This window comes from Talpa europaea, assembly GCF_964194135.1.
Source record: "Talpa europaea genome assembly, chromosome: 16".
NCBI classification, from domain to species: Eukaryota; Metazoa; Chordata; class Mammalia; order Eulipotyphla; family Talpidae; genus Talpa; species Talpa europaea.
The window spans coordinates 4,068,328-4,095,444 of record NC_140084.1 but is presented as its reverse complement, the minus strand read 5'-3'; the positions used below and the strand labels follow the sequence as shown (position 1 = coordinate 4,095,444).

The window sequence follows — 27,117 nt, the reverse complement described above, 5'->3', positions numbered from 1 at the left end:
TCAGTGGGCGCCCCGGTCATTAGCCACGTCCTGGAGTCGGCGCAGTAAGGCAGAGTGATTTTCTGGGCAGATTCTTTTTGCGGGCGATTCACTTCCATCTTCCAGAAGAATCCCTCTTTTTTTGGTTGGCGTTTCTCCTGTCCGTATCATGCTGTTAATTTCCCGCAGTCTCTGTAGTGGGAGGGGAGGGGGGAGAAAATACACATTTTCAAATGCTGCTCCGTACAGTTCAGCGTTAAAGTCAAAAAACCTCTTAATGTGAGTTTAAGCAGTTTCCCTTGAAGAGTTTGAACATTTCATAGGGATGAGAATTACGTTTTATATTCCAGTTTTATTCTCAGCTGGCTGAAACTGATGCCTGAGGTGAAGGTAGTTTTTTTCTTTTTTCCTTTCAAGCTTCAGAGGTGATTTTGATGGATACTGATCCACAGTGTAAGTTTTCACAAATTTGTAATTTAAATTTTATAATAGTCATAGAGTAACACTTGGCTGTATTGTATATTTGCTTCTACAGCTCTACATCTCTTTTAAAAAGATAGCATGATTTCATGACTCTTTGCAGTCTAGTGCTACATCCTGTTCAGCAACCAGTGAAAGACTTTCACAGGAAAAGTGAGCCTTCATTCCTTAAGGCAGCCGCTGCAGGTATTCTGTTAGAACAATCTGGAATGTACAAGGTCAGTTTTGGGAGAACTGAGAGAAGAGCTCACCCGGGAACGCCAGGCGAGAACTCAGCAAGCTGCTGGGGACGCCATCACGCACGGGCCTTCAGCGTTTTCTCCAAAGTCCCAAGTCAGTTGGCACATTATTTCCTGGTAATCTGTGGGCTAAATTTTTTTTCACCTGTTGCCCGATTGCCTGCTCTTCCTTATGGGGTGCACGCTAAGCACGGTCACAGGCATTCACTGTAGGAGACTTCAAAGTGAGGAAGTAGGAAAAACACCTCTGTGGCCACAGACCACCCCCCAGCAGCTTCGGCTAGCCAGAGACCTTGATCTTTACCCTCATTCATTTCTCACCTCCAGATTGTTTTAAAGCAAATCCTAGACATATCTTCTTCATGACATTTTTATCTTTATTTGAAATAAAGAACATTGGTGATTTTATTTAAAAACTCAGAAAGCTTTATCACCAGCACAGGTACCTTCTCAAATCTTGGCCATATAAAACAAGCTTCCCTTTGGCCCTAACCCTACCCTGCATTTGCTGTCTCTAGTCTCCCACTTGAAAATTCCTTACATTGTTACTTGTGCACATTGTGTGTTCTTTGCATATGTGTATTATTACGTGGCGTATTATAGTGTATAACCGTCTACCTTAATCTACATAGCACATTAATATACAGCAACATACATTTGTGCAGCGCATCATTGTGTTACTAATTTATATATTCAATATATACATGATAGTTGAAACACAAAAAAATTTATTCCCAAAAAATTCATACAGAAGAAACCTAGACTTCCTGTCTTTACCTGGTCTGCAGGGACACGATTTCATTCACTAAACAAATCAGGCAGCCCTGTGCTCTGCTCTTCCTAGGCCCACACTTACTAGAAATGTAACGTCTGTTGTGAGGTCCCACAAAACTTAAAGTGGCATATTGCGTGTACGGTCAGGTGCCATTTGGAAAATTTGTTTAGTTGAGATCGTGGCTCTGAGTGCCCCTCAGTAATATATATATGAACCACACCTCTTCACCGCTGCATAGCATGTCTATACCTGTATCGTGGCTTAATCCCCTACTCGTGTTATTTCCACCTAATATTTAATACTCTAAATAATGCTACCAACACTTACACCCAGCAGGCCGTCCCAGCCCACGGACAATGCCCTGGTTAAGTGTTGGGAATAATCAATCATCCTGACTGACCTTGTGGTAGCTGCTAATTCTCTTCTCCTGGTAGTGTAAGTATCAGGACAGTCTAGGCTGGGTTTAGACCCACGGTACTTACTGCCTTGTACTAAGCATCCTTGATCTTGGCTCCCTTGGCCACCTGTAGTGACTATGACAGCTTCTCCAGCAACGTTTATTGGAGGAACTCCCAATTCTATGCTAAAATTGTTTTGAAATCGCCCCAGAGAGTGATAATGCGCAGACAGGACTGAAAACCCCTGGTCTGGATGCATGACCTTACTTTTGCGCAAAATAATTCTTAACGGTTTATGTGCAGTGAATTTCACCCTCTCCAGTGCATAGCTTTGCGTGTTTAGCTGGTCATGGAGCCCCACGGTGAGGTGGGCGGCACCTCCGCCCGTGCCCAGTGCTCAGCCCCACAGCCATGGCCCATGGTTTTGTCTTTACCAGATGCTGCAGAGACGGAATCAAAGCGGCCCCTGAACCCAGCATCTTTCACGTATACACAGATTCGTCTGAGGTTCGTCTCTGTCCTCGAATGTTGTGTTTTGTGGCCAGGCGGTGGCATGCTTTCTGGGTGTACCGCAGAGTTTGTTGATTGACCAACTGAGGGGCATTTGGCTGCTTCCTACTTTTTGCCAGTTAGTTAATAATGTTACAGATACCCACCACATGCTTTCGTGAGAAGCTAAGTTTTCATTCCACTTGGGTAAACCCCCAGCAGTGTGAGGCGTGGCTGTCTGGCAGGGTATGATTTTACAAGAAACTACCAAATTACTTTCCAGGTACGTTCTGCTGTGCTGTCTGCATTCTAAATAGCAGTCCCATGTGCTCCAAACCAAGGCCGCAGATTGTTACTGCCAATCTGAAGAGTTATTCTGTATAGGTGTGTAATGGGTAAAATGTGTTCACCGACTTGTAAATGTGGTTAGTTTCCCTAAAGTTCTGAAAATCCTTCTGTGCAGTAGCTACAAATCCCTCAAAGACAAGAGTTTTGTAAAATTTCTCCTGTCTGTGGCTGGCTTTTCTGTGTTCTTCAGTAGCTTTAATAGAGCAGTTCTTGCCAAGTCTGATGAGATCGCATTTCTATCGTATGGCCTGTGCTGCTGCTCTATGAAGTACTTTGGTGTAACCCATGTTCACAAAGGTTTTCTCGTAGACATCATGTAATCTGAGGTTTTCCATTTAGAGTTCGTTTTAGGCTCACGTCCTAGTGTAAGTGCACCCTTGCTACAGATGGGTAGCCAGCTGTTTCCACGGCCATCTGCTGAGAAGGCTGCCCTTGTCCACTCTGCTCTTGCACTTTGGTGAGACTCAGTTACCTGTGCGCGGGCTCCGTGCCTGGCCGCTCTCGGGCCGTGCCTGTGTCCTCGCCCAGCGCCGCCCGTCATGGGAGACCCTGTTTTGATTCCTTTGCAATTTCATATAGATTTTGGATTCTACATATAATTCTGGGATTTTGACAGGAATGAATTCATTGAATTTATGGATCAGTGGGATACTGGTTTCCAATTCATGAATGATCCTGTTTTCCGTTTTCTTAGTCTGAGTCCTCGCGCCAAGGGTTTGATTCGTCGGGTTAAGACTATCTCGTACATCTGGGGTTAGCAAATGAAATACTCAGGAACCAGTCTGCGGTCTTTTAATTTTATACAGAAATACCTCTGAGTTTTGTACATTCATCTGTACCCGGCAGTCCTGTTGTTGCAGTAAACTTTGTAGCTGGTCATTTCTTGCTTTCCTACTCATCTCCCACACTCGCTTTTCTCACTTGACCTCGGCCCTCCACCCTTCTCTACTGTTCTCCCTCTGTGTGTTTCTACTTTTCCCTCTGTTGCTCGCTGCTTACCACTGTCGCTCATTCTCTGCCTCCTTACCCCTCTCACTTTCTCTGCACTCTCTCCGTTCCCACCGCTCCACCTCCCCCCATCTCTCTCTCAACCCCTTTTCTACCTAAGATGTCCTCTGCCCCCCTCCTAACCCCATTTCTCATGTCCTCTGCCCCCCTCCTTATCCCATTTCTCATGGCCTCTACCTTCCCTCTGCATCTCTCCCCCCACTGTGTCCACGGCGCCTCTCTCTGCATCCACCTCTGTGTTGCTTTCTTTTTCCTCTCAACCCATCTTTCCCCCAACTTTTTTCTCTGCCTCTAAGTCTCTACCTCTCCCCTGCCGTCTAGATATGCGTCTGCCCCTCCCTTTGCTGTTGTCCACCATCTTATGTATTTCTCTCTCTGTCTCTCTAAATCTACTTGCCCTCTGCCTCCTTACCCATCTCGTCATTTCTCTCTCGATATATTTCTCTCGATATTCGCCTCTCAGGCAACCTACTGCTCTCGACCCCGTATGGCTAAACCGTTTATTGCTGTCGCTCTCTACCCCCACCATTCTCTACCTCTGTCTTTCAGCTCTCTCTCCCATTCCGAGCTCTCTCTTTCTTGCTCTTAGCTCTACCTCTTTTAGTCTATCTCTCAGCCTTTATTACCTCTCTCCACCACCCCTCACCCCCCCCCCCATTTCTAGTTGTCAAGTTGGCAGGGCGAGGGAGGGAGGAGAGGGCCGGGAGAGTTGAAGCTCACAACATAGGGGAGCAGCAGGCACAAAGAACAGACCTGCTGCTGCACCACATGCGGGCTAGCTCCCGTGCTCCCTTGCTGGTCAGCTCCGCCAGGGACGGGGATCGAACTCAGGCCGCTGAGGTGATAGCGCTGAGACAAACCCCTAGGCCATCCGGGAGGCCCGCTGAAGGCTGTTCCTCTATTGACCTCTATCTCCCTCTACCACTGCAACGCTTCTCTACATCTCTCTCCCTCCACCATTCACGTCATCGTCATCCCCGGTACCTCAGTCTTCCCTCTTCTCTCCCTTCCATCTAGCTATATGTCTCTACCTCTCTTCGCTTTCTCTTACCTGTCTCTAATTTTTTTAAATTTATTTATTTATACATGCACTGGGTACAGTCGAAGCGCGGGAGGGTGAGAGAATTCACCAGAGCCAGAGCGGGGAGCAGAGCAGGCAGAAGGACCGAAGGACACTGCTGAGGGGAGCAGCGGGCGGCAGGAGAGGTCTGCGCGCCATGTGGGACCCTCCTCCGCTGGCCGGGGATGGAACCAGTGCTGCAGAGGCTGCTGGCAGCTTTGCAGCCCAGTGCTCAACCGCTGCGCCAGGGGAGGCGCTCTCTCTAATTTTATCCCTCTCTCTGCTCTATAGCTCTACCTCCCCTCTCCCTATCTCACATCTCTGGTAGAGAAAGAGAAAACATTCTCCATCTGTCTATTTTGCTCGCACTCTCCTACTTTCTCCCTGGACATCTACCATTCCCTCTCTCTCTCTAAATCTCTACTCATCTCCTTCTACCTTTATTTCTCTATCTCCATCTCTAAACTGTCTGTCTCTGTCACTACCTCTAATGGTTCCCATTCCCGCTGCCTCCATCTTGCTATGTCCCTTTCTCTAGCAACTCTTGCTCTACCTCTAAATGTCTAAATCTCTACCTCTCTACGTTTTTATCTACCTCCTTACCCCCCCACACACACTTTTATCTCTATGGCTCTCTCCAGCTTTCTGCTTCTACCATCCCCTGGATCTCTATCTCGCTACCTCTTTCAGTCTCTCACACACTTTTCTTTTTTAACCTTTACCTCTCCCTCCCTCCCTCTCTCTACATCTACCATTCCCTCTACACCCACCTCTTATCTTTCTCTCCACATTTCTACTTCTCTACCCATTTCTTTGTCTCTTTAGAGAGGGACAGTAAACTGTCTCAAAAAATACAAAATAAGACATTAATTGAACACCCGTTTATTAATCTCTTACCTCACTTATTGTAATTGTTTTAAGTTGGACCACTTGAAAGTAAATTGCTGACATTTTGCCTCTGAATACCCAAGAAATTTAAAGGTACATATAAACACTGAAGTCCACATTAAATCTCCCCACTTACACACTTTAAAGCTGTGCTTTTTATTGCAGACGCCTATCAATAATTATGCGCTGCATTTCGTTGTCATGGCTCCTTAGCCTCCTTTATACTAACTACCATTTTTCCTTTTTGGAGACTTCAGGCCTATTTTTATACATGTTTCTTTCTAAGCCATCTTTATTTACAAACATCACATTAAGTCCAGTGGCACTTCTAATGCCATCTGAAGACAAATGATCTAGTCTTACTGTCTCAAGGATGTTTTCTTCCCCTTATCAGCTTCTTCCTTCCACACCAGATCAACTTCCTAACTTTTCATCCATTTAAGGGTCTGTCTTAAGTTTCCCTCCCTCTAGCACACTGGGGGAGACACTAGCATCCACACAAACCTATGCTAATGTGACTGTTCTCAGCCCTCCCCCCTCCCCCCAGGACAGAAAAACTGTCCCAGAAACAGGCACTTAGTAGAGATCCAATTTTGCCCCCTAACAAATTTAGAAATAAAAAAATTACAATACACAGATTCCAGATTTACAAAATGCTCAAAATGTACGTATAGAAAAGAGGGAATGAAAATTAATCTGAATCCGTCAACCCCAAAACCTTATTTTGCTCCTTTGTGACTTACCATCACATTGTTTCCAGATCCTAAGCATTTGGAAGAGTTGGGTTAAATAAAGGGTGAGATTTATGTTCTGCTCACCTTTGAAGGACTGTTGCTGAAGTAATAGAAAATCTTTTCTCGAGGAGAAAGCATTGTTTCATTTTTATGTGGGGAAATGTAGACAGGATGATTTTGAGATAACTGTATTCGGCGAGGAGAGCCTGTTCTTATAAATGGATAAGGAGAGAGTGGAGGAGCTTCCATCTGTTCAACAAGTACATGTATTAGTATTTCTTAAAAAGGAAAATAAAATTTCTAAGCAGATTTTATGGTTTTTGGTGTTTTTTTTTAAAGATCATGATAATAAACTAGCAGCTACACAAATGATAGGCAGTGATGCATTATTAGCAGCACCATTTAAACTTCAAGAAAACATATATTTAGCAAACACTTAAGTGCTTGCTTTGTGCCAGTCACTGATTTAAGCATTTGTAATGTGTTGTCATTTAATCCTCACAACAACCCACACAAGCTAGGAAATATGTATATATGTAGAAACAAGAGGCACAAAGAAAAATAACTTGCTAGATCATAATTGGTAAGTTTTGGACAATTTGAACCCATTCACTCTCATACTTTGTAGGGAATCCAAATACCACCTTACTTTCTTTTAGCGATTCCTCAGTTTTACTTAACAGGATTATCTGTAAAACTAGCTTTCATAGGAAGAGCTCAAACTGATTTCTTTTACTTGTCCCTCACAGGTAAAAAAATTATGAAATAATCCCTGTTGCACTTACTAGGTTTGCCTGTGAGTACTTCATGGCAAATGCTTGGATCTGTTTTATGTAGATACTGTTGTAGAACTGAATGAGGTCTCCCCTCTCTTCCTCTTCCATGTCGCTGTTGGGGCCCGTGAGGCGCGTGGGGGTGGGTGGGGCGCTGCTGGGCTGTGGGACGGGCAGAGTGCTGCTGGACCGCATGACAGGGCTAGAGTCTCTGCTGGCTGCAGCGGGGTGGTGAGGGTAGTGCGCACACAGATGGTCCGTGAAGATTGTTTTTAAAAGGAAAATTGAGCAGGAAAAAGTGAACATGCTTAGTGGCAACAACTGGGCTCTTTATTAAGTAGCCCCTTTCCATAAATGCAGCAAGGGCTTAACGAGCAGTTTTCATTAATTTCCCACCCGGTTTTCTAAGACCTGAGCCCTGGGGTTTCCATAGCATAAAACCAACTGACACCTCAGACTTGGCAGGAATTCAGGTCAACATATTCCTCCCTGATACCATCCCTAACTACCATGGAGATAAAATGTTACATATAGCATGCCTCAGAGTTCTGAGGTGAAGGACAGTTTTGCAACAAAATTTAGAAATCTGGGGCCTCCCCCTGGTGGCCCAAGGGGTTAAGAAGCAACCTATGAAGCTTGTCCCAGCCGACCTCTCCTGACTCGCCCACTGCTCCCCTCAGCAGTATACTTTGGTCGATCTGCCTGTTCTGTTCCCCACTCTGTCTCTGGTGAATCCTCTCACCCCTGCCCCCCATCACACCTCTGGCCTGTACCCCTGCTCTTGTATGAATAAATAAATCTTAAAAAAAAATTTAGAAATCTGTTTAAATTTGTTTTTTAAGAGTTCATAAAGATACTTCTTACTTCTGTCTTTGCTTAGTTCTGTTGGAGAATTCTGATGGCTTCTGCTGTCGCTGCTGCCAGAATTTCTTCTTTTTCTTTTCCCTTTTATCAAAACACTTCTATAGACCTTTAGAGAAATGAGAAGGAGAGAATCTAATATTTGAGCACCTCCTAACCTATATGATTGTGACGTGTGATTTAAGTCTCACAAGAACCCCATGGAGTGGTGGTAGTTCTAGAAGAGGGTAAGAAATGGTCATGCAGCTTTAAGTAGCAGATCCAGGATTTACATTGGGGGCCTATCTGGCTTCAAGTTTCAATGCTACATAGTAATAATACCCAACCATAAAATAAAGTCATTCTAAGCCAAATCTGAAAATACAGTCATTTCATCGTTGACACAGATGAGTAGTAAACGTAAAATTCTAAGTTTCATTTAATGTTATCCTCATTAATTGTAGAATATTGTGATTCCTAAATTAGACTGAAAGGTGACATAGAAGCCAAGTAACTGCCTTCATGTCTATTATGTGATGATCTGAATTCAGAAGGGATCAAGTATTGCATACTATTGCCTTTTGGGAAAACAGAGGACAGACTGACAGTGAAGGGTTGTCTATCAGGGTGATTAAAGATATCCCTTAGTTGCTTATGCTAGAGGGAAGGCCACAGAATCACCTGTGAATTTCTTACACTCATCAGAGATGATGAGGTTTTCTCTCAGACCTGAGAGAAAATGTGCTTACCTGGCTGCGGGCCTGTGGCTGGGTCCTGTAACAACGCATGATATTTTGGAAAGATTTGTCTTCTTTGGTGACCTGGCAAAGAGTAAGAGTATTGTGAGAGAGAAACTACTCAGAGCATGTTAACAGAGGAGCTCAACCAACGTGTGGAGATAATAAATCTGAACAACAGCGGAGGGGAAAAATTAAGCGCTTCAGAGAAATGCAGCATATCACTGAGCACACCAACACTCACTGCTGCAAGTACCACAAACAAGAGAGAGAGAAGCAAAAAAAAAAAAAAAAAAATGTTCAACGGGAATAAAAGGCTGAAAGCTGCACAAACTTATTCAGGAAGCTCAACAAATTCCAAATAAAATCCATATTTAGAAATGTAGTTAAAATGCCAAAGAAAGGGAGAGAAAGTTTTTTCACTATCTAGGGAACCCTGACTTTTCACCAGAAAGGCAAAGAAGAAGTGAAATAGCATATTCGAAGTAAAGATTCTAGTGTGCAGCAAAGCGCTTTACAAAATGAAATAGTGAAATGAATACAATCTCAGATAAATAGAATTTGTTGACTGTAAGACCCATCTTAATACTAAAAGTTCAAGTTCAAAGTGACCCCAGACGGTGCCTCCCTGGTGGTGCAAGGGGTTAAGATGCAGCCTGTGAAGCTATCTATAGCCACTGCAGCACGAGTTTGATCCCCAGCCAGGGAGGTGACCCACATGGTGCATCATCAGACCTCTCCTGTCTCCCCGCTGCTCCCCTCAGCAGTGTATTTCAGTAGATCCACCTGTCTGCTCCCCACTCTCTGGTGAATCCTCTCACCCCTCCTCCCCCCACCTCTGGCCTACACCACACTTCTTGTATGCATAATAAAAAATTTTTAAAAATTGAAAAAAAAAAAATGAATCTACCATACAACCCAGGAATTCCACCCCTAGGTATCTACTCAAAGAATGCTAAAACACTAATTTGAAAGGCTATATGCACGCCTACAGTCATTGCAGCACTATTCACAATAGCCAAGTTATGTAAACAACCTAAGTGCCCACGCACAGACAAGGTGATCAGAGATGACACAAAGGTGTGCAGACACAAAGGTATACAGACACAAAGGAAGGCTACTCAGCTATCAGGAAAAGATAAACCCTTGCCATTTTTGACATGGAGGGGGCTGGAGGGGTTTATGTAAGAGAAGTCAATCAGGAGAAACACCAGATGGTGGCAGTTATAGGTGGGATATAGAAAAACCAAGCAAAAGGTGAGAAAAAGCCAAAAGAACAGGCTATCAGAGGGAGAGAAGGAGTAGGAGTGGAAACAAAGCGGGAAGAGAGCACAATGGACTATGGGGGCTTTGGTGGTGGATGAGGAGAAGTAACACCCGAGGGGAGATACTATAACTTGATACAATGATGTGATGCAAACTAATGTTACCTAAAAAAAAAAGGGGGGATGGGAAAAGATCACACAAACAGCAACCCCAAGAAAGCTGGATGGCTATATAAGTATCACATAATAAAAGGAAAAGTTACTAGAAGAGGAACATTTCATAATGATAATACATTAGGGAGCCATAACTAATACATGCAACTACAACATACATGAAGCTAATAATCTCCAACCAAGTCCCAAATAACACATCTAATAACAAAGAACCAAATGTATGGAGTAAAAAGCTGGTGGAAATGAAGGAAGAGACAGATAAGTCAACAGTGCTATTGCAGAGTTCAGGACCCTGCTTCCACTACCGCCTTGACGATCACCAAGGAGACCGAAGACTTCAACACCACAAAACTAATGACCAGGCAGTGGCAGCCTGCTCGGCCGGGGGCCACAGAACAGGGAGCACCCGGTATGACTACACACCAGGCGACGAAACAGACTTTGGTAAGTTTAGAAGGATTGAAATAATGGAAATTTGGCAAGATCCCAAATTAAATGAAACCACACAGATACAACCAATGACTCAAACATATCAGAGAAAATTGAGAAAAGACCTTGAGGTTCTAGAGTGAAAATGAAGACACAATATATCAAAATTTACGCAGCTAACACCTAACAGCAGAAAAGAGGATTACAGATGGAAGTAAACTGTACTAGAGCACACATTAATAAATGAAAAGTAAAGGTGATTCTTGGACAAGCTCAACAAAATTAACCTCTAGCTAGAATGAATAAGGTAAGAAGAGAGAACTCAAATTACCGCTGACCTGTGTGCAATAAATTAAGATAGCCCCAGAGGAAACAGGCAAATTCCTAGAAAGACACTGCCAAACCTGATACCAGAATAGACAATCTGAATAGATATATAACAAGATTGAATTATTTGTCAACAAAATACCCACAAAGAAAAGTGCAGCCCCCATGGCTTCCCTGCTACATTCTACCAAACACCTGAAGAAGAATACCAATTCTTCACAAACGTTCAAAAAACAACAGAAGAGAAAGTAACACTTCCCTATGCACTAGATAGTCCCAGGTTACCCCCACAAAGAAGCCAGACAAAGCCATACCAAGAAGCCTATAGACCATTACTTTTATGACTAAAACTAAATTCCTTGACAAAATGCTAACCAAACCTAACAACATATAAAAAGAATTATACACCCTAACAACATGGGACTCAAAGCTAGTTTACCAGATGAAAATCAAGATAATGTACCATATATCAGTAGACTAATAAATCATTGTAACCATCTCAAAAGATGCAGAAAAAGCATTGGACAATTTCCTCAACTTGATAGAGGCATCCATGAAAAAAAAATTAGCTAGTATCGGGCCTCCCCGGTGGCGCAGCGGTTGAGCGCTGGGTTGCAAAGCTGCCCACAGCCTCTGCAGTGCTGGTTCGATCCCCGGCTGCTCCCCGGCCACCGGAGGAGGGACCCACATGGCGCGCAGACCTCTCCTGCCGCCCGCTGCTCCCCTCAGCAGTGTACTTCGGTCCTTCTGCCTGCTCTACTCCCCACTCTGGCTCTGGTGAATCCTCTCACCCTCCTGGGCTTCTGACTGTACCCAGTGCTTGTATAAATAAATAAATAAATAAATAAATAAATAAATAAATAAATAAATAAATAAATAAACAAACAAACCTTTAAAAAAAAAATAAGCTAGTATCATTTTAATGGTGAAAAGACTATGGTCTTTCCTCTTGAGATCAAGACAAGCATTTCTACTCTTAACACTTCTATTCAACATTGCACTGGAGATTCTAGTCAGAGTAATTAGAAAAGAAATAAAAGTATTCAGTTTAAACAGTAAGGTTACATGACATATATAAAAACCCTAAGGAGTTTGCTAAATGAGAACCAACCATCTGTACTTACACTTACAATGAACATATCAGAACTGAAACAACTGCATTTATAATAGCATCAAAAAGAATACATAGGAATATAGTTAACAAAAGAAGTCCAAAAGTTGTACTATGAAAACACCAAAACATTGTTTAAATAAATTAAAGATGATCTAACTATATGGAAAAAATATCCTATGTGCATAGATTGAAGGATGAAAAATTGTGAAGATGGCAATACTCTCCCAAACTGTTCTGTACATTCAATACAATCTGTACCAGAACCCCAACTGAGTGCTTTGTGAAAGTGACAAGCTGATGTAAAATTCACAAAGAATTTCAAAGGAATCAGACCAGCCAAAGTAACCTTGGAAAGATAAGGAGAACTTAATCTCAAAACTTACATCACAGCAGCAGCAATCAAGAGAATACAGTAGTGTATAAAGATAGTTATGAGTGAGAGTCCAGAAATACACGCTTTGTGGTCAACTAAATGGTATGCGGTAAACTGATTTTTGACAGGGGAGTCAAGACCATCCATGGAGAAAGAGCGGTCTTCTCAACAACTGTGCTGGACAACAGCAGAGCCCAACACGGGAGTGAGGCTCCCCTCACCTCAGAATTCAGTCCAACGGATCAGACTTACACGTGAAAGAGAAAATGCTTAGAAGAGAACATGAGTAAATCTCCAATGACCTTGGATTTGGCAATGTAATCACAAAAATGTGACACAAATAAGACAGAAAGCAGAAGCAACAAAAGAAAAAATTTGACCATCAAAATTTAAAACAAACTTCAAGTAACAGTATCAAGTAAGTGAAAAGATAATAGAGAGAAAATATTATAAATCACATCTGATCAAGGAATTGTATCCATAATATATAAAGAACTCCGACAACCTGGGCCTCCCTGGTGGCACAGGGGTTAAAGACAGCGCTATCAAGCTATCGCCAGCCATGGCAGCACAAGTTCGACACCCCCCATCCCCCACCATCCAGGAAAAACCCACATGGATGGTGCAGCAGACCTCTCCTGTCTCGCCCACTGCTCCCCTCAAGAGTGTATTTCAGTATCTGCCTGTTCTGCTCCCCACTCTGTCTCTGGTGAATCCTCTCACCCCCCTGCATTTCTGGCCTGCACCCCAGCTCTTGTATGCATAAATAAATAAATAAATCTTTAAAAAAAAATAAAAAGAACTCCTACAACCCAATTCAAATATGGGCAAAGGATATAAACATATTTCTCCAAAGATGATAATGGCTAATTTTATGTTATGTGAATTATTTAAAATAAAAGACAATAAAATCAGGACTTTGACATACTGCCGGTGGGAATGTAAAATAGGGCAGTGACTTTGGGAAACACGTGGGCAGTTCCTCAAATGGTTAAGTACCTACAATATAATACAGAAATCCACCCTCCATTTCAAAGAGAAAAGAAAACATGTCCATGCAAAGCTCTACACGAACACTCAGAGCAGCATTATTCGTGATACATCGAAGTGAAAACAAACCAAAATCCACCAACCAGACAATGGAGAAACAGAACACCATATTCATACAATGGAATATAAAGTTCTAAAACTACGATGTTAGCTGCACATATTTATGAACATACTAAAATCTACTGAGTTGCACACTTTAAATTACAGAGTACATGAATTCTATCTCAATAAAGTTATTTAAGAGCCTCCCCGGTGGCGGAGCGGGTTGAGCACAGCGCCCTGAAGCTGTTCGCAGCCTTTGCAGCGTGGGTTTGATCCTGGTCAGCTGAGAAGATTCCCACATGGTGCAGCAGACTTCTCCTGCCTCGCCCGCTGCTCCCCTCAGCAGTGTATTTTGGTCCGTCTGCCTGTTCTGTTCCCTGCTCTGTCTCTGGTGAATCCTCTCACCCTCCCGCACCTCTGGCCTGTACCCCATCTCTCGTATAAAAATAAATAAGTCTTCAAAAAAAAAAAACTGAAAAAAAAAAAGCTATTTAAAAGTGTGCTGAGACCAAATTGTACTCACCTTTGCCATCACATAAATGGCACACATTAACAACTGGTCCAGGTGTCTGTCCATCATAAGTTCAGGACACTGAATTATGGAGAATTCAAAGCAGGTCCAGATTTTTTTCCTCAGTTCATCTGAAATATCCAATTTAGCACAAAGATCCCGAAGGCGGACACCAGCTAAGTGGTAAACCTAGCAGATAAATATAACATTTCAGACACTGTTTATCTAAACACTTAAATTTTTCAAACTCACCTCCTGGTAAGGAGAATGAAAAATTACCTTTCTAAAAAAAAGTGATAAAGAGTTGGTCTTCCTGGGTCTAATACTGCTGCTGGTTAAAGGCTGTCCCTGTTTCTTCTGTGGTCCTCCTGGGGAAATCTGCTGAATGGCCACCTGACCGGAGACTTGTAAGGTTGTTCCTGTCATCTGCTGAGAGCTCAAACTCCCAGTCAGGGCCTGAGCGCTGAGAGGCTGGATGGAGCCAGTCACTGCTTGTGCCTGCCCCCCAACATTGACTTGGACTGGGAAGAATGTTATCCCTCCATTTTCATTGGCAATACCTGTGAGTTGTTACAAGGGGAAAAGCATGAAGAAAATTTGGTGACACAAGGTTCTCCAGGCTGAGGGATCCAACTTCTCAGCTCCCAACAACTTTTTACCTCCACTCCTTTCCTATTGTCCCTCCAGCCAAGCCACAGGTAGTTTTCCAATAAATGCCACAGAGAAAGAACTCATCCAACTCTGCCTTCCTTACCTTGTACAGGAATGGTCACTGTTTGTCCATTGTTGGCTGTGACAGTGGCTGTTGCCATGGTAACCAAAGTCTGTCCAGGAACTGGTGTGACAGAAACAGCCTCCCCAGATACACTCTGCACAGGGACAGCATTGACTAGAGGCTGTGGGGGGGTGCGTCCTGATGTCCCTCCTTCAGAGGGGCTATCATTGTCAACGAATAGCCGCCTTCGGGTAGAGCTGGCTGTGGGGGAGCTATACCTGTCATACAACGTGGTTGGAGATGTTACGCCTAGGGTCAGAGAAACAGCAAAGCAATCATTTAACTCAGTAAGGCTGAGACGTCCATTCCAGCTGCGATGTTCAAACCTCATTACAGTGTTTGAAATACTTCATAACTTAAAAAGCAAACAAACATTCCAGGAGTCATATCATAGCTACGCTCACCTAACGAAAATTCAACTCAACATTAAGAGCAAAATTTTTAAACAGGTATTTTCTCTTTGTCATAGAATATTCCCTTTATCACTCCACCTTCTGCTAAATCCAACTGGACTTTCCCTTCTGCTACTACAGAACTTTAATGATTTAGGGGCAACTTAAAGAATTAACCTACTTCTCTGATATTTTTGACTATATTCAATTTCATCCAAATGCTAATACATCATTTTACTGTAAAGACACTACTTGTTGAAGGGACTTGATATTATTATGGTATCATCTGGAGCATTTTCTCCCAGTTTTATGTATTTCCATGTTTGTCTTTCTCCACATTTAGAAAATTACTATGACTCAATAATTTTCAGGGAGAATGGTCATACGTGTTTTGGATTCAAGTAAGTATAGTTAAAGGCGTTAGTGGTATAGTGATGAGCACTGCTGCTTTCCAAGTTTATTATTTTTTTAAAGCAAGTTTATTGAGATATAATGCACATATATTTCACCCATTTAAATTAAAAAAAACTACTGAACAATTCAATGATTTGGCATATTACATTTTTTTTGTAACTGCGGAAAATATATATAACATAATTTTGAACTTACCATAAACTGTACAATTCAGTGCCATTAATTACATTACAATATCGTGCAATCATCACTATTTCCAAAGCTATAGTTTCAAGCAGAAACTCTATTAACCATTATGATTCAGTCTATGTTAAAGTATTCATACCAACATCTGAATTTTTTGAGAAGCAAACATTCCTTTCTGTCTTCCATGTACATGTATACAAACTACAAATCAGTACGTTTTTAAAATTTTAAAAAATATATAAGGAGATCATAAGAGGACTGACAGGAATTAAGTCCTGACAGACATGGTTTAACATTTCAAATTCCTGATAATATAAAAGCAAATAGATTTTGTATTAGAGCTGATTTGAACGAAAGCTGCAGTCAGAAAGACTGCATTATGATTATTTTCTTGGAAGGTGTTAAGATACCTTAAGAATGGCATTAATCTTTTTTGATTGCTCAATAGTATTTCATTATGTATATGTACCATATCTTCTTGATCCAGTCATCTATTTTTGGGCATTTGGGTTGTTTCCAGGTTTTACCTATTGTAACTAGTGCTGCAGTAAACATAGGGGTACAGGTGTTCTTTTGAATCAATGTTTTTGTGTCCTTTGGGTAGATCCCTAGGCGTGGAATTGCTGGGTCATATGGTAGCTCCATAGCTGGATGGAGCTAGAAAGGAATTATGCTCAGTGAAATAAGTCAGAAGGAAAAAGAAAAATACTGGATGGTTTCACTTGTAGGAGGAATATAGGGGAACTAAATAAGACATCAAGGGGGAAAAATAGTAACAATACAAAATACAACAAAACAAAACAAAAACAAACAGACAATTATAAACCAGAGACATCCTGCGGGGGAGAAGAAGGTAGGGGATCAGAGGGAGGGAGGCAGGAGCTCAGGGGACTGTGGTGATGGTTCATGAGTGCACTGGGGAAGGAAATTCTTTGGGGACTATACCTGAGGGGGCAAAAAAAAAAAGCAAACATTGTTTAAAAATGAACAATGATGTAAAATATATATAAATAAAAGCAAAGAAAAAAGAGACCCCAAGAAAATCGAAAAGTATGTACAAAGAAAATGAAGTTTAAAGTCAAGTCCTAACACGTAAGTTACTGAAGGAAAAACTACGGAATAGCACTGAGGAATGACCTCTGGTAAATATACAGTTCTGAGGGAATAATAAGCAAAAGCCATTATGAGGATTTTTTTTGGGCCTCCCTGGTGGCACAGGGGTTAAAGTCTCAGGGCACTTAAGCTACCACCAGCCACTGTGGCATGAGTTCGATCCCCAGCCAGGGAGCTGACCCACATGGCACAGCAGATCTCTCCTTTCTTACCCGCTGCTCCCCTCAGCAGTGTGTTTCAGTCAATCTGCCTGTCCTGCTCCCCACTATGTCTCTGGCGAATCCTCTCACCCCCCACACCTCTGGCCTGCACCCCAGTTCTTGTATGCATAAATAAATAAAATATTTTAAAAAAGGATTTTTTTAAGGAGGATTTTTCAAATACATTTTCCATATTTTTTTTTTTTAATTTTCTAGAGGCATGTCTTATTTATTTATCCATTTATTATTTGTTTGTTTTGTTTTGGTTTATACAAGCACTGGGTACAGTCAGAAGTGCGGGAGGGTGAGAGAATTCACCAGAGCCAGAGCGGGGAGCAGAGCAGGCAGAAGGACCGAAGTACACTGCTGAGGGGAGCAGCGGGCGGCAGGAGAGGTCTGCTTGCCATGTGGGACCCTCCTCCGGTGGCTGGGGAGCAGCGGGGGATCGAACCGGCTGCAGAGGCTGCAGGCAGCTTCGCAACCCAGCGCTCAACCGCTGCGCCACCGGGGAGGCCCTCATTTTCCATATTTAATGATGCACTGACAGAATGATTCCTGACTTTAACAATTGATCTTTTTCCTTTAGCCAGTACATATCAATTACATCAGAAAGTTAATCTAGAAACAATAGCTTTCTAGTGGTATCTAAGGATTTAGAACTTTACATTTATGGAATTGCTTTTGAAAAAGTAGTTTTATAGGGGAGGGAAGAGCACAAGGGACTAGGGTGATGGCTCATGGGTGAACTGGTGGTGGGATTTTTATGGGGACCACACCTGAGAGGAGAAAGCAAATATTCTACAAAAATGAACAATAATGTAAAACACGTATATATAAATATTTGAAATTTTTTTTATCTCAAGTATGTAAACTAAAATCTTGAACCAAACAGATGTTCTAAAGTGCTGCCTAAAATGTAACCAAGAGCAAAATCTCCCTTTTATGCATTTATTGGCCAGCTCTGCTGTCACATTCACCAGAGTAGCACAGCTCAAGTGACAGGAAACAAAGCTGAACTTACTCAGGCCAATCAGTCCATTTAACTTACTGGTTTGTCTATACAGAATTGGATATCAAGTCTCTTTAAGCTTTCCTGGACCTCCCTGGTGGTGCAGAGGTTGAGAGCTGGGCTGCGAAGGTGCCCACAGCCTCTGCAGTGCTGGTTCAATCCCCGACTGCCAGCAAGGGTCCCACATGGGGCTCAGACCTCTACTGCGGCGCCCGCTGCTCCCCTCAGCAGTGTATTTCATCGGTCTGCCTGTTCTGTTCCCCGCTCTGGCTCCGGTGAATTCTCTCACCCTCCCGCGCTTTTGACCCTACCCAGTGCTTGTATATTTAAAAAAAGAAGAAGAAGAAGCTTTCCTATTTCTTCTGGTTTTAAAAATAATGCAAATTTATCTTTAAATTTTAAAGCAATCAGCTGGAATCCTATCACCCAACAACAGTCATTCTTAATAATTTGGTTTTACCATTTTGACCCTTTTGTGTCCTTGGATATAGATATACACTTAAAATACAGGAATCAAGTTCATATACAGTATCTTTTTTAAAGATACTCGTTATGGCATGCATTTTCCTGTGTTTGAAAAATCCCTCCAAAGTATGACTTTCAAATGACCTGTGTGACTCCAAGATGCATAGAATGTTTTCTTTTAGGCCCTATTAACTTCACTTATAATTTTAGGTTGATTGTAAATCCCCAGATATTAGGTCCCAAAATGTTCCCCCTGACATATCAGACTTACTTCTTCCAAGTCCTCCAGTATCAGCACGAATTTCACTCACCCTTCTCGGTGTCAAAGGGGAGCCAGCAATACAAATTTCATCTGCTCTTTCCAGGTTCTGAGGTGGCATGACCTATACAATATTGTTACACAGTGTGTCACTATTGAAAAAAGCATTTTCAGTAGAAATAATCTGAGGCATAAGAAAACTATCTTGGCTCATCAGTTATTCCAACCAAGTAAAATCTGCTATCTTTTCAACTTTCATTCTAAAGTTTAAAAAATTCTGGGCTTACTTAAAAATTCAAAATCTAATTATTGGATACTAAGTATAAATCAACTTTCATTACAAATTTGGAGAATTAAAATATCAACTATTCTAAAATACAGAAACACAATTAGGAAATCAATACAGAACAGAGAAGTCTACTTGTCACTGAGCCACTGGAGTTATCACAAATTATTTCTGACTCAAGTTGCTTCTTAGATACAGAGGTGACTGCATCATACTTACTACCCCAGCTGACACCTGCATACAGAAGACACTAAGGTTAACTGCTCTCTGTGAAAGAGGATTCTGAATAGACTACAGATAGATGTGTGTTTGGTTTAGAAAAAGGAGATCGTTCTTGCTACCTCTTCGCAGGTTGGTACTCTGTTTTCATTGTCTCTAATTCTGTCCCAGAGTGGAGACTCTGGTTTCCATGCCAAATGATCCAATATCTGTTCTTCAATCTGATTAAGGTGTTTTACCACCTCTCTACAAAGACCATCTTCTGCTCTAATAAATACTTCTATCACCTGAAACAGAGAAATGCCTAGTTTGAAAATGATAACATTTTACAAAATATTTTTTTATTAACTGTGAAAGCAAAGTTGGTAAATTTATTCAAATATTTCCTGTATATTTATAGATTGAACAATTTGTCAAAAATAACAAGTGCAGAGATTAGTAGAGATTAGTACTATTTTGAAATAGCTGCTCTTTACTATTTAATTAAAAATCATGCTTTGTCTCTTAAGGTTGAAAACATTACTTTAAAATTTCCTGTTTAAAAACTCTTAACATTCACTTAATGCCACCATAAAAAATAGTTTTCACTCTCATACAGTAGAGTTATGCTAAATCAGTATCAAGAAAACAACTACGAAATCAACGCTCTGACTCTGTGTATCTCAATATATGAATGAGAATTTTCACTTTTCTATGAAATACTTTTGCGTTACTTAATTTCCATATAAAATAGAAGAGAAGGGTACTACACAAGAATAACTAGTAATATGTTTGCTATTTTAAGTGTTCTTTAGTTCATAAAATGACAGTATTCTAAAGCCTTTATCAGATAAAGGGAGGAATCAATGAAGGTTTTACACAAAAAAGCTCTTTATAGTTAAAAGAATCTGTATAGTTCTTAAGAATCTAACTCTGTTCCCCAAATAGAGTGGAGATGATTAAGTATATAATTAAAAATCGAAGAAATGTACATAATAACTATTAGGTTCATGAACATAATAGGTGAGCAGCAACAGGAAATTTGTCTCATCTACAGTTTCTTCATAATTATCAGATGTTAAAAGATACCTTATAAAAGTGATAAAGTGGCACACCAAATATTTCAGTAATGAACTGAAAATTCCCAGGAGGCTTATAAGAAAACGTGACGACCTCAAGGCAACAGGCCAAGAGTGATCTGTGGAATGCATCTTGTTCCAGAATGCCCTATAAAAAACATTAGCATACAGAAACATTAGCCTACTCTAATAAGACATTTCATACCCAAGTTAAGTAAAAATATCAAAGGAAGTCTTACCTTCTGGGTGAGTGAAAAATATTTTCTTTTTTTTTTTTTTAAAGATTTATTTTTATACAAGAGTCGGGGGATACAGGCCAGATGTGTGAGAGGGCGAGAGGATTCACCGGAGACAGAGCAGGGAACAGAACAGGCAGAGTGACGAAATACACTGCTGAGGGGAGTAGCGGGCATGACAGGAGAGGTCTGCCGCGCCATGTGGGATTCTCGCAGGCCGGCCGGCAGGGATCAACACGCACTGCAGAGGCTGCAGACAGCTTCACAGTGCGGCGCTCAACCACCTGCGCCACCAGGAAGGTCCAGTGCCTATTTTCTTATAAAACATTTTTTATAAGTCCATTTATTATTAGAAAAAAAAAGGCAAATGTAGAAGAAATTTTTGAAGCCTCACATATTGTGAAATATAGCTAACAAAAACATTCCCTACCAAAATACATACAACTGATGCTCAGAAGAATAATGACTTGGAAAGATGTCACAAAACAGAATTTACAATGAATGGCCACTCTCATAAGGAATGGAAGGCAGAGATGGAGGCAACTAGCTAGATGATCATGGAGCAAAAGTCAGCATGTTTATCTCAGGTGACATAATCACATGATTCTAATTTATTTTGCACATTAATTTTCCAAAGTTATACATTAACATTATTTCTGAATTAAAGTTAAACATTAAAAGAAAAAAAACTGATCTTCATCAAAATTAAAAATCTTAATGTATCAAAGGAAACTATTCACTAAGTGAAAAGATGACCCATAAAATGGGAAAAAATATTTTCAAATCACCTAATAAAGGATTAATATCGAGAAGACATAAAGAACTCCCGTAGTCTGACAACAGAAAAGCAAACCCAATTCAAAAATGGGTGAAGGACCTGAATAGACATTTCCCCCCCAAAAGATAGAAAAAGGGCCAACAAGCACATGAAAGATGCTCAACATCAACAGTCGTGAGGAGAATGCAAATCAAAAGTGCCATAAGATACCATTTTGCACCCATCAGAATGAATGTTATAAAAAAAATGGAAACAAGTGTTACAAGGATGTGAAGAAATTGGAACCCCTGTGCACTGTGGATGGTGCAGCACTGTGGAAATATGTTTAACGCAAAAAAGTTCAACATGTAATTACCCTATGATCCAGCAACTGCACTAAAAGAATTGAAGGCAGAGACACAGACACTTGTGCTCATAACAGTTACTCATATTAGCCAAAAGGTAGAAACAATCAAATGTCCATCAGTAGAAAGATGAATAAACAAAATGTTGGTGATATATAAATATAATGAATATTATTCAGTCTTAAAAAGGAATAAAATTCTGATACATACTATAACATGGGTGAACCTTAAAAACATTATGCTGGATGGAGTGCAAAGATTTTTTCCCAATCAGTGGGGTGTCTCTCTGTTTTGGTTAATGTCTCTTTTGCTGTGCAGAATCTTTTCAGTTTGATGCAATCCCAGCTGTTTATCTTTGCCTTCACTATCACAGCTTTGGGTGATGAGTCTTTAAAGACGTTTCTGAGATGTATGTCTTGTAGTGTTTTACCTGTATTTTCTTCCATATATTTTATGGTTTCATGTCTTATGTCCAGTTCTTTTATCCATTTTGAGTTGATTTTTGTGCACGGTGAGAGGTAGTGGTCTAGTTTCATTTTTTTGCATGTGGAGGTCCAGTTTTCCCAGCACCATTTATTGAACAAACTGTTTGCACTCCATCCAACTGATAAGGGACTGATCACAATGATATAAAAGAACTCACATAGCTCAACAACAACAAAAAATAAACAATCCAGTCAAGAAATAGGCAGAACTCAAAAGACATTTCTCCAAAGAGGAAATGCAAACGGCCAACAGGCATATGAAAAAATGTTCAACCTCCCTTATAATCAGGGAAATGCAAATCAAAATCACACTGAGATACCACCTTACACCAGTGAGAATGGCACATATCAAAAAAACTAGCAACAACAAATGTTGGTGAGGGTGTGGAGAAAAGGGAACTCTCCTGCACTGCTGGTGGGAGTGCAAACTGGTCCAACCACTGTGGAAAGCTGTCTGGAGGTTCCTCAGTCTACTAAAAATGGAGCTACCATACTATCCAGCAATTCCACTCCTAGGGACCGACCCAAAGGACTCAAAAACAGTGATTCAAAAGAACACCTTTACCCATATGCTTACTGCAGCACTATTCACAATAGGTAAAACCTGGAAACAACCCAAATGCCCAAGAATAGATGACTGGACCAAGAAGATGTGGCATATATACACAATGGAATATTACTCAGCAATCAAAAAAGATAAACTCATGCCATGCGCAGCAACGTGGATGGAGCTAGAAGGAATTTGCGCAGTGAAATAAGCCAGAAGGAAAAAGAAAAATATCGGATGGTATCATAACAGGAATACAGAGGAACCAAATAAGATATCAGTGTAAAAAAAAATAATAACACTATAAAACGCAAAGCAAAAACAGACAATTATAAACCAGAGACATCCTGCAGGGGAAGAGGAGGAGAGGGGTGGGAGGGAGGGAGGGAGGGAGGAGCACAGGGGACTGTGGTGATGGTGCACGGGTGCCCTGGGGAAGGAAATTCTATGGGGACTCAATCTGAAGGGGTGGGGGGAAGCAAATATTGTCTAAAAAAATGTAAAAAATGATAAATATTAAAATAAAAAAAATTAAAAAAAAAACAAAAAAAAACATTATGCTGGGCCTCCCTGGTGGCGCAAGGGGTTAAGCACTGCACTGTGAAGCTATCTGCAGCCTCTGCAGCCAGCCAGGGAGCTACCCACATGGTGCAGCCGATCTCTTCTGTCTCACCTGCTGCTCCCCTCAGCAGTGGATTTCAGTCAGTCTGCCTGTTCTGCTTCCCATTCTGTCTCTGGTTAATCCTCTCACCCCCTACATTTCTGGCCTGCAACCTAGCTCTTTTATGCATAAATAAATAAATCTTTAAAAAAAAAAAACCAGGGCCTCCCTTTTGGCACAGCTGGTTGAGCGCCATGCTGTGAAGCTGTCTGCAGTCTCTGTAGTATGGGTTCGATCCTGGCCCGCCGGCGAAAATCCCACATGGCACAGCAGACCTCTCCTGTCACACCCGCTGCTCCCCTCAGCAGTGTGTATTTCTGTCATCTGCCTGATCTGTTCCCTGCTCTGCCTCTGGTGAATCCTCTCACCTTCCCACACCTCCGGCCTGTACCCCAGCTCTTGCATAAAAAATAAAAATAAATCTTAAAAAAAAAAATAAGAAACTTGCCCTCATTTTCTACTCAGTGTCATTAAAGTACAACTGAAGATGATAAATTTTACGTTATATTTCATCACAAAAAAAAATTTTTTTTAAGTTTTTTGGGTGAGTATATAGCCTCTGAATTACAGCTGTTTTATACCTCTCTTTACATGTTTCACATTTAAAAAACTTGTCATAAAAGTCTTTAATTCCTACAGTCATATTTTTATATATTAAAAAGGCATATATAGGGCCTCCCTGGTGGAGCAAGGGGTTAAGCACAGCACTATGAAGCTGTCCGCAGCTACTGCAGCATGAGTTTGATCCCCGGCCAAGGAGCTGACCCACATGATGCAGCAGAACTTTCCTATCCACCCGCTGCTCTCCTCAGCAGTGTATTTCAATCAGTCTGCCTGTTCTGCTCCCCACTCTGTCTCTGGTGAATCCTCTCACCACCCAACACCTCTGGCCTGCACCCCAGTTCTATATGCATAAACAAATAAATCTTAAAAAAAAGGCATATACAGTTGTAAGAAACTGAACAATTATTCATCAATTTGATAATTTTATTTAAAATTTAACTTAAAAATTTGTTTTATTACTATTTATTACCCTTAAGAGTAAAAATCATGTGTTTAAAAATAAATTTACAGGGCCTCCCCGGTGGCACAGCAGTTGAGCGCTGGGTTGCGAAGCTGCCCGCGGCCTCTGCAGCGCCAGTTTGATCCCGGGCTGCTCCCCGGCCACCGGAGGAGGGTCCCACATGGCGCGCAGACCTCTCCTGCCGCCCGCTGCTCCCCTCAGCAGTGTCCTTCGGTCCTTCTGCCTGCTCTGCTCCCAGCTCTGGCTCTGGTGAATTCTCTCACCCTCCCGCGCTTCTGACTGTACCCAGTGCTTGTATAAATAAATAAATAAATAAATCTTTTAAAAAATAAAAAAATTTAAAAAAAAATAAATTTACATTTCTTGACTAGGAAAAAATTATGTGAACTAAAGAGGAAAGGTTGACTATTTGTGTTTAATTTCCATCTAGGTGGGCCTCCCTGGTGGTGCAAGTTAAGACGCAACCTATGAAGCTATCTGCAGCTGCTGCAGCACGAGGCCAGGAAGCTCCCCACATGGCGCAGCAGACCTCTCCTGACTAGCCCGCTGCTCCCTTCAGCAGTGCATTTCAGTCAATCCGCCTGTTCTGTTCCCCACTCTTTCTCTGGTGAATCCTCTCACCTCTCCACACCTCTGGCCTGGGGTATCCCAGTTCTTATATGCATAAATAAGTAAAATCTTTTAAAAAATAATAATAAAATAAAATTCCATCTAGGCAATATTCAATTTCTATTTATTCTTGCAATAATGGGCTTCAATAAAAATTTATTTATAGGGCCTCCCGGTGGCGCAGCGGTTGAGCGCTGGGTTGCGAAACTGCGCGCGGCCTCTGCGGCGCCGGTTCGATCCCCGGCTGCTCCCTGGCCACCAGAGGAGGGTCCCACATGGCGTGCAGACCTCTCCTGCCGCCCGCTGCTCCCCTCAGCAGTGTACTTCGGTCCTTCTGCCTGCTCTGCTCCCCGCTCTGGCTCTGGTGAATTCTCTCACCCTCCCGCGCTTCTGACTGTACCCAGTGCATGTATAAACAAAACAAACAAACAAACCAGCAAACAAATAAATAAAGCATGCCTCTATAAAAAAAAAAAAAAAAATTTATTTATAAACTCAACTGAGGCTAAGTTAGACTGTTTTAATCCTTGACTAGAGTCTCACTACCCACACAAATGGTAAGTTAGAACAGAAGACCTGCTGCAGTGAGGGAACTGGAGCTGAGAAAGCTCAAAATAGTTCCTTAGTAACAATCTCTATTCTCTCAAAGCCATACATTATTTCTTCAATAATGGCTTCTTTTTTGGGGGGGGAGCATTGGGTAGGTAGGGCTGGAAAGAACTACATTTTATTATGCTGATCAACACATTGATTATTTACTCACAGATAAATCCATGTCTCCCAGTCTTTTTTGTTCCTGCTCAATAACAGATTCTAATACTTTATAGTAAAGCATCTCTGCAAAACGAAAATGTTTGCTGGCAATTTCTGTATAAATAAAAAAAAAAAAAACCCACAAAAATTACACACAAAAAAAATACTGTGGAAAATGAGGGCCCATCCCTCTCCCCACCTCCATTCACAATATAAAATTTAAAAACCAATCCAACTCTTCCAATATATACACTTCCATATTTACTATCCAGTCTGTAAATGAAAATGAACAGTTTGGCAGACAAAAAGTACCACAAGTCCAACACATTAAAGGTAAGTTCTACTATAACTTTCTTACCAAGAAGTGGCCAAAATAACGTGCGTGACAGAAAAATTAGACAGCCGTATTCTAACCCATAGTCTAAAGTCATAATCTTGTCCTCGTATTTCCGACTCAGTTACCAAGAAAAGACTCCACGGAGTTAAGCGTCAAAGACATAGCAATAAGGACAATATTAAGCTTTACCTTTTGCACAGTTACCGAAATCCTCATCTGCCTGGGAGTGCTGAGAATATATTTCATACATTTCTTTCAATCTGTTGGCAATAGTTTTGGTTGGGTCTCGTGAACATGTCCTAAAGAGAGAAGTAATTATCTTATTGAAAAGTTTTGCCAAGTCACAAAGCAGTAAGCTGTTTTTAACTGTCATTTTACTATTCTGTAAATACAAAATTATTTGAACAGAAACTACATACTTCCCAAGTTAATCCAAGAGATCCCACATTTCTTTATCATAAGTATTCATGTTACCATTTTGAGAGGGAAAAAAAAGTGTATTTTGTAGGAAGCTGTACTTTTTACAGCACTGAGTTTAGCAACCTGACCAGTGCCCACAACAGGCCCCACTTACCCTACACCTCTGCAGTCACTAACAGCAACAAAATTGCCTCAAATGTTCCCCTAGAGGGAAATACAACTCCCCTTAAGAAGAGGGAGAAAGTAGAATGAAGCAGTATATAATCCATAGAGCAAATTCATGTAAGCCATTACTGACACTCTACATTTTTTCCTTCAAAACAAGATATATTTCATAGATTTTTTTTTAATTTTTTATTTTTTTTTTAATTTTTTTTTTAATAGAGGCATGTTTTATTTATTTATTTGTTTGTTTTGTTTATACATGCACTGGGTACAGTCAGAAGCGCGGGAGGGTGAGAGAATTCACCAGAGCCAGAGCGGGGAGCAGAGCAGGCAGAAGGACCGAAGTACA

General features: G+C 41.2%; 1 protein-coding gene across 4 annotated transcripts in view; it reads right to left on the bottom strand.

Annotated features, from left to right (window-relative positions):
• The window catches only part of RBL2 (RB transcriptional corepressor like 2), a gene marked incomplete at both ends in the record, with an annotated part of 45,741 nt that continues 18,624 nt past the window's right edge, over positions 1-27,117 (bottom strand). The window contains 13 exons of one of the 4 annotated variants that reach the window (XM_084257498.1): positions 1-171; positions 6,483-6,647; positions 7,184-7,389; positions 8,036-8,141; positions 8,761-8,832; positions 14,046-14,222; positions 14,313-14,593; positions 14,788-15,057; positions 18,859-18,970; positions 19,474-19,638; positions 20,420-20,557; positions 25,857-25,960; positions 26,373-26,482. In XM_084257498.1, coding sequence (XP_084113624.1) covers positions 1-171; positions 6,483-6,647; positions 7,184-7,389; positions 8,036-8,141; positions 8,761-8,832; positions 14,046-14,222; positions 14,313-14,593; positions 14,788-15,057; positions 18,859-18,970; positions 19,474-19,638; positions 20,420-20,557; positions 25,857-25,960; positions 26,373-26,482 — 2,077 coding nt within the window. The remainder of the gene's footprint in view (positions 172-6,482; positions 6,648-7,183; positions 7,390-8,035; positions 8,142-8,760; positions 8,833-14,045; positions 14,223-14,312; positions 14,594-14,787; positions 15,058-18,858; positions 18,971-19,473; positions 19,639-20,419; positions 20,558-25,856; positions 25,961-26,372; positions 26,483-27,117) is intronic. The other 3 variants (XM_084257499.1, XM_084257501.1, XM_084257500.1) reach the window with 3 other exon arrangements.